The sequence below is a fragment of the Chanos chanos genome, chromosome 6 (assembly GCF_902362185.1).
Source record: "Chanos chanos chromosome 6, fChaCha1.1, whole genome shotgun sequence".
NCBI classification, from domain to species: domain Eukaryota; kingdom Metazoa; phylum Chordata; class Actinopteri; order Gonorynchiformes; family Chanidae; genus Chanos; species Chanos chanos.
Window position 1 is genome coordinate 30,946,172 of NC_044500.1, and position 8,575 is coordinate 30,954,746.

The 8,575-nt window shown below is 38.9% G+C and overlaps 1 protein-coding gene across 1 annotated transcript; it reads right to left on the reverse strand.

Moving 5' to 3' along the window:
• Positions 1-299: 299 nt before the first annotated feature.
• LOC115813783 (elastase-1) lies at positions 300-2,534 on the reverse strand. Its single transcript, XM_030776397.1, has 8 exons — positions 2,488-2,534; positions 2,231-2,331; positions 1,761-1,861; positions 1,478-1,603; positions 1,154-1,290; positions 837-979; positions 550-699; positions 300-401 (listed from the first exon to the last, which is right to left on the reverse strand). Exons 1-8 carry the CDS (start codon positions 2,525-2,527, stop codon positions 390-392), a joined length of 810 nt encoding a protein of 269 aa, XP_030632257.1. The 5' UTR covers positions 2,528-2,534; the 3' UTR covers positions 300-389.
• Between the last annotated feature and the right edge of the window lie 6,041 nt (positions 2,535-8,575).

Consider the following 8,575-nt stretch of genomic DNA (forward strand, 5'->3'; position numbering starts at 1 on the left):
ATGCGACCCTAAGCATGTTGTAACGTTTAATTGCTTAATTTCCAGGTGAAAATTTTTTCTGGGAAAGAATATTTCGAGGTTGAGTGAACTGCAGAGAAAAGAGATCCCATACACATCTTCCTGTATGGACTTCCTTTATCTTTCAAAACTGATATCAGTACTCTTAAAACGCCCACTTGAAGACACAGTTCTCAGGATACATAATAAAAGCTGAAAAGTTATAGTAATGTAACTGCTCTTTCAGCACAGAATGCATTAACTGAGGCTTTGACTCACAAAATGAACTCCAAGACAAGGACTGTGTTTGCTGAATGGGTTCTCTTTATTCAGTTAGTATGGATGTGGAACTAGAGTGGATGGTCTGGATCCCATTTTGTGTTCCATTCAGTTTATCCCATGATCTGCAGAAGAAAAATTCTGTAAATGATCTCAGATACATTTGACAAATCTGTAAATATCCCAAATGTTAAACTTGAGTGAGAGTTTCATTTGACAGTGAAAAAGAAAAAGAAAAAACAAAACAAGTGCTTTAAACATATATCTACTTACTCCCTGCAACCAGCTGATGTAGGCAGACACACGGGTGAAGACAGTGGGCTTCCTCAAGGTGTTACAGCCAAGAGAGGACACAAAGCTGGTCACTCCATGGACAACGTAACGGCCGCTCACCAAACAGTTCAAGGGGCCACCGGAGTCACCCTTTCATGATGAGAGTGACAACAGTTAAAATACAGATTAACAATACTAATATCACAATACCAATATCTACTCTTCGAAAAGTGAAGTCCTCAGTGTATGTATGTATAAGAATTATAAGAATGCAAAAGGTGCCTCACATTGCAACCAGAATCGCTGCCGCCACCAGCGCAGACCATGGTGGTCTTAACGGTGCTGCCCCACCAGCTGCTGCTGGAGCAGGTCTGGTGGTCCACCACAGGCAGGTAAGCCTGCTTCAGCTTGGCAGACAGGGGACCTCCAGCTGTAATATAAACAGGACACTGAGCTTGAGCTCTACCCTTGAAAGAGTGTTGAAGGAAAATATACAAATATAACGTGAGGTGTAATTCATCAGTGTGAGATGTAAAAAAAAAAAAAAAAAAAATCAAGCGTTCATGCATCACATTTGCACATCAGCATGAAAAGTGCTACTCACTAGAGGTACGGCCCCAGCCGGTGATGTAGCAGGCGTTATTGTTGGGCAGGACCTGACCAGATGGAGGCAGAGTAGCCAGCTGTACTTTGGAGTTAAGAACAGCCGCAGTGGACAGACGGAGCAGGGCAATGTCATATCTGTGGACAGAGGAGTGGACCCCATTGGAGCCTTTAATACAGTCTCTTTCTTTCCTGTCCATTAAACCAGTGTCTGGGTTCCTGTCTAAATCTGTAGTATCCAAAATGTGGGATGCAAAAAAACTCTTGTTAAAGAATAATAGAAGAATAAAGAGTAGATTGATGAATAATATGGTGAAGCACAAACCCTCCAGCCACGTTGTTGCGGTTCCAGTTGGGGTGAACGTAGACTGCGCTAACACTAAGGTACTGCTCTGTACCCTCATGGGTGTAGATGTCATGATCTCCAACCACAACACGCCAAGTCCTTGAACTGCAGAAAGGTTGAAATCAAATCATATGAGAATGTAGAATCTTCTGTGAAGCTGGGGCTTGTTGAAATACTACACAAATACATGGGTTTCTCAGTAACCCATGCTTGAATTTCTTTCTCTTGCTGTAATATGAAATATTTTATTAATTTCATTTACGTGTCGACACAGTGAGCTGCAGTCATCACCCATCCTGTTCTGATCAGACTGCCTCCACAGGTGTGGTAGTAGCTGCCACCAGAGAGATACTGGAGAGAGATCTGAGAGAGAAGGAGGAAAAGAAATCAGAGGATCTGTCACTTGTTTTAACTCATTCTGTGACTTTTCCATGTCTGTATTCAAGGAAAGGTCGATGTAGCACAGCAGTATTTAGTTCCTCTGAGATGACAGTGAGCTGCGATAGTGATAGGTCCTAGAGAAAGATCTGAGATGGAGACAACAGTTGTCACAACCACAGGAGAGAGAAAAGTCAATAGGGAGGCGGAACAACAGCTTGAAGTGCAGAGCTAAAAGCAACCTTTTTGTCTAACACCAAGTCAAACTGTTGGAAAAATCTCAGAGTCACTGTTTCAAGCTCAAAGAATTCATAGGCTGCCAACTGCCTGTCTGTTGTTAGCTCCATGGCTTACCTGCCAGGGCCAGGAATTAGCACTTGCGATCTCACCACCAACAACTCTCTCCACCATGGTCTGGTGCTCCAGGTATATGGGCTCAGCATCCTCGGCCAGCACTGAGGACGGACAAAAACACATTCAAGTTTAATACAACATCTGAACAGCCAAAAGAAGAGAAATTTATTACAGTGTCAAGACCATTAAACCAGAAAGACAAAAAGTCAACAAAAAGAAAAAGTATTTAAATTTAAAAAAAGTAATTTTGCTATTACCCAGGGCGGCGAGGCTGGTCAGCAAAAGGAATCTCAGCATGTCTGTAGTGTATGAAATGACTACGTGACCCAGGAAGCTCCCACATCTTTTATACACAGTCTGTATATGCATTATGGCTTCTTTTGGTGTGCACAGATGTGTTTGGTCTCACGGTTATCAGCATTACCAAGGACTATCTGCAAATATGACATGCGATAAGCTTGCCCTGCTAAATTCCATTGAATTTTCCTCATGATTTTTCAATGCCCACAGCTCACCTTATCTGTCCTTGCACATGGTCCACAAGCAATAACCATGTGCATTGCAGCACTTTTAAATTTAACCTAGGGGATGAACTCTCTTGATAAACGATGCATTGTGAAATAAGCTTAAAAAATTCAAGTTTCTCAGTTTTGACAAGACAGTCTTATAACTACTGTTTAAGTGAATTTTTGAGTGTATGTTGTAAGTCTGTCATTTTAAATCACATTTCTGTTAGTCTGTTAACTTAAAACTTAAATGATTTTACAGAAACATTCAAATAACTGAGGTTGACATAGGAAACAAATATAGCCAAACAATTGAACAAGTGGTTTGTTTAGAAATGCAATATTTAGTATGGCGCAGGAGAGCTGATAAGGAAAAGAAGTTAGTCGTGGAGTGCAGGGTGATTTGAGGTCATTCAATGCTAAAATTATAATATATAATTTCACTATAATTTCAATGAATCTGTGGTCAAGGAAATTAAATAGAAAGACATACGAGTAAACCAGGTGTGTAGAAATAATTCTTGAACGCCTTTTAGAAATATCATAAATCTTGCGTCTGAATGAGAGTACATGTATATTTTGTAAGATAGACCTAGAGTGGTATTAGCTCCAAGATGTCGTGTGAAGCCAGTATGTAAAAATGGTTGCTGTAGGGTGAACAGAGACATTTCGTTGGAGGTAAGTAAATGGTTCCTATCATTCACATTTTAACTGAATCTGAGTTTGAGGCTCTGTCATTGACACAGTAGTTGCAGTAATAGCTTATTCAACGTTTTTAAGACAAATGTGAAGTGTTGGGTCATCTTTGTTTCTCATTCCTATTATAATCATTTTGTTACATACCAACATGTTTTTGTGTTGTGATATTTTTCACTGTAATCACTTTGTAATAAATAAGAAGAAAATTAAGAAGTGAAATGGTTTTCTTAATAAATAAGAATAGATGGAACATGTTTCCCAAATCTGTATAAACCTCTTTATAAATGTCTTTTGTAGACAGTATTTTGTATTTAATTCAAACAATCAGCAGTATTAAACACTGTCTTAACATTTGTATTTACATGCATTATTAACTGTTGTTTATGGGTCTTCTATCATAAACAAACAATTCGAAATCATAAAATGAATTTCCAAAACAATGTAAATAAGTTTCAAAACATTCAGTGTCACAAATTATTTTGAGTTGCTTGCAGAAAATTATTCCTACACACTAGGTGGAGCTAATACATAACACAACTAGAGAAGACACATTAACAGTCAGTCAATGGTCATTCTATTCTAGAAATTTCTAAGAGTATGATTTACCACACCTTCTAACCTGGTGCTCATTCATTTTCACATCCTCTACAATTAATGAAATAAAAGATCTAGACAATTGTACAAAATGATGGAGACTATTTTAATTTTAATTAAGAAAATAATTTGCAGCTGTGGCAGTGCTTGCAGCTAAACTCTTCTTTACCATTTAAAACTAAAACTATCTTTTTGGCCAAAAAGGCTATGCTTTTCATGTGACCTTTCAGAGGCAGCAAAAAGAAATGAAATATTTTCGTTTAATAATGGTTCAAAACACTGCAGCAAAGGTTACATTACCACATTACAAAGTATGAAGGGGTCACACAAGGAGAATTGTTGAAATGAAACAAACCAGGGCTCTCACACAGTGTTAAGGCTATTGGCATATCACATACAGACACACAAAGACCTCACTTAACAAGAAGTTCAAAGACCTCACTGATGATCAAATTATAAACATTTCTAATGTTTTCACACTAGATGGTGAGGTTTACATAGTTTTTCTAGATTCCTGTCCTAGTAATACACTGAACGTCATATTTTTGGTACAGCTATGCACAAACTTGGATGGATTCAAATCATCTACTGTAGATCTTGTATTTGTAGAGCTGGTTCTGACATATTGCTCCTGCACTAAAAAAATGTGCAGCAGTGTTTTTCTCAGGGGCTGGAGTTGCAAAAGACCATTTTAAATATCTACACAGTTCTGAGTATTTTCTGTATTTTGGTGTCAGTAATATGAAACACAAAGACACAGTCATACAGACATGCACACAGAGGTACACTTGAGGTACACTTTCAGAAGTGCTGACTTCTGTTTGTAATTCAGATCAGGCCTCATTTTGCAAAAGTGTCTTGAACCTAAGACATTTGCAAAAGTAATTTTAAGAAACAAAAATTCACTTGTGAGTTGTTTCCCAAAACTTTAAGAAGCTGGTGAAAATCATTATAGAATTAATTACTCTTAGAAAGCTATGTGGACCATAAGGAGCGGAGACTTCACACAAGACACTTGCAAGACTGATCAGAAGCCAGAAAGGTATATTCTAATGTTGTTTGGCTGTTCATACAGCCTTAATACTACTCTGCAGTCAGCGGATATAGAATCTCACAGGAGGGTTACGCAATTAAAACATCTAGGCATACAGTTTTAAAACAGTAGTACTGAGGCTACTGGCATATTTAATATTTTATATCTTTTATGTCAGATCATTTAATGAAATCTGAAATAAAGCACATCTTTGCATTCCACACATCACTTTGATTTGCTTAAACTTGTAAACCTGCTTTATTCTTATTTTTCTCATTTTTTGTCCCCAAGATTACGTTTGTATCCTTTTTGCCATTACTTCATTCCCACATACTTGCGACATGTAACATTTCTTCTGTCCTTGAATAATATCTGATTTTTTTTCTTTCCTCATTAAATTTCAGTAAGCAATTTACGTATTAAACTATGAGTCAGGTCTTACAATCAGTCTGACCAATTGGGCCTTTAATAAGGTCTGGGCAAAGCTGTGATTCCGCTATCAAACATCAAGTCTTTACGTTGTAAACCCAAACCACCAAGAGTGAAATATTCAACATCACAGTCAGACTGTTTTAGAGTTACAGCATTCGATGATGTTAAACATTAAAACTTGAATATTTTCCTTTGGTTGTTAAATAACTGTGTGTAAAGTCTCCTGGCATATGGTAATGGCATTGCACTGCTCTCAGTACTTTTCGGGATCTCTGAAACAGACAGTGTTACTGCAGGTAAATTCTGAGCATCTCTTGCCGTCTCAAGAGACTAGAGGGAAAAATAACAAACGTTATTAAGAGTAAACTTGAAAAACACTCTTAACTTCTGGCACCTTTGCCAGGATCCTCTTCGTGGACTTCAGCTCTGCTTTTAATACCATCCTGATGATCCAGAAGCTACACAAGCTCAACACTCCCTCACATCTGATTCACCTCCTCCACAACTTCCTCAGTGACAGACGCCAAGCAGTACGGGTAGGCACAACATCACCTACACTCATCACCAACACCGGAGCACCACAGGGTTGTGTGCTGAGCCCATTTCTCTACACACTATACACCAATGACTGCACCAGCCCCTCACCCACCACCACTTACTTCAAATAGTCTGACGACAACACCATTCTTGCTATACTCACAGATAACCATTCTGTTCTGAACTACCATAACACCGTTGCACACTTCACCCAGTGGTGTGAATGTAACCAACTACATCTCAACATCAAGAAAACAAAACAAATAGTAATTGGTACTCCGTCACCCCAGGACCCCATCCTAATCAACAAAGAAACGATTGAAATAGTGGACAGCTTCAAATATCTCAGACTCACTCTGGACAATAAACTCAGTTTCGAACAGCACACAAAGGAAATTCAAAAAAGGAGGCATCAAAGACTATCAGTTATTCGTAAACTCAAAGGACTCTACGTCGCTCCTCGCCTCCTCCTACTGCTGTACCAGAGTATTGTCTAACCCATCCTGCTCTACTGTTCCACCTGTTTCTTTAACATGCTCTCTGTTACAAACTGTGCCAAATTCACACGCATTACCAATACTGCTACCAAGATAATAGGCCTCCCCACACCCAATCTCTCAAAGCTCAACTGTAAGGCCATCACACGCATCACAATCACAATAGCACAGGACACAACACATCCACTCAACTGCCACTTCACCTTGCTGCCCTCTGGGCGCAGGTACAGGTCCCTGAGGTGCAAAAGGGCCTGCTTTGGAAAAAGCCTGTTTCCCGACACCATAGCAGCCCTTAACAGAATGACTTCCAGAAGGAACTAAGAAATCCTGGCTATATGTTGTATCTATGCGTCTATGTTACAATGTATGTATAAGCGTCCATGTTTATCTATGTATGTACTTTATGATGGTGGCAGTGTGATGTTGATTTTCCCTGTGTACAGTGCTGTGGAAAAGAATTTCCCCCCAGGGACAATAATTCTAACTAACTAACTAAACTAACTAACTAAAAGATCAGCCACCACTAAGAAACCAGAACTGCATATACTAACCAGAACCACTAATATTTACTAACAACACAGCCATTCTGATGATCTCACTTCTTACTGAGTCAACTGGTTTGTAGAGATAACTTTATTTACACAGGTGGTACCATGCACACTTTATTTTAGATACAGTCCTGGCCAAGCTTTGGGACCCATTCCCTGATTTGTGCTATGTAAGGGGCTGAATATACCCTGAACTAAATGGAACCACAACACACAGGAAGAGGCTAGTTTCCTGACTGTGAGAGATGATTGGGTCATACCTAAGCCGGGTCATTTTTGATAAATGGAATAGTAAAGCTTGATGGAAGCACACTCTATTAGACTTTTGAATACACAGTGCCCTCAGACTGTATGTGCTTGACAAATCAGTGCTCTGTCAAACCGGTCTAGACCAGTTTAGGGTGATTTAGAATGGTTAACACTCTGAAGAACTGTTTATATTGCAGATTTTATGGATTGCCTACTATGAACATAATTCTCTGACACAAAAAATTCACACACTGCACGTAGAATGACGTTGGCTGTTGTTTAGTTATGGGTCTCTTGACGCTAACTGATAAATTATTAGCATGCTGTACTTTAAAAGGATAAAAATTAATTTCACAATTTTATCAACATTTATGCACATATGAATTAAGAAACTGGATCAAACATGATTCATCCTTTGTGTGGTCTGTAGAAGCACAAAATCCTTATTCAACAACATGAGTAAGGTCCGTCTGTATATACAGTACATGTGCCATACTTTGTCTAATATGAGTCATTTTTTGAAAATTAATTGGTATACCTTGAATAGATGAGGGAAGGAAAACACCACAATCAGATTCATTACTACTGGAAGCCCACTTAGCAGCTTGAGAACTTTCGCTTCCTGAGATTCAGACCTGATTTTTAGTCACAAAATAGAAGCATGACTTGAATTTGACTTTGGCACTGAAATGAATTAGTTTGTTCCCAAACTTAGTCAATCCGAGGACACAAAAAAGGTCCTCTTGCTGCTAATTCACCAAACTTTTGTTAGGCATAGCTCATGATAATCCCAACAATGGACACAAAAACAGTGGGAAGGTTTCAGTGACAAAGCCTTATATCACACGTGTAATTAAAGAGAAAGTCATTAAAAGTGTCTGCATTTTGGATTATACTCTTATCTTCCTCATTAAAACAACAGATGTCCTGACTGGTAACTGAGTGTGCCGCGTTGAGGAAAGAGAGAGGGCTGGTCGGCAGGTCGAAGGACTAACAGCGTTCCTATTTTCACATTATTTGGTGGATTTGGTGGCCCTCTGATTCCCCTGTATCTCCCCCAGCTCTGTGAAGCAGGATGAATCAAAAGTGTGGATCAAATAGAGAAAGTATTGGGGATGTTTTAATTAAAGATGTTTGTTCTCAATAGAGCGTTGCCTCTTAATGAAGGCAGGATTTGGGTTCCCATAAATGCGTTTAACACGAGCCAGAAAATTGGGTTTTCAAAGTTAATGGCGTGTACTGATAGCACT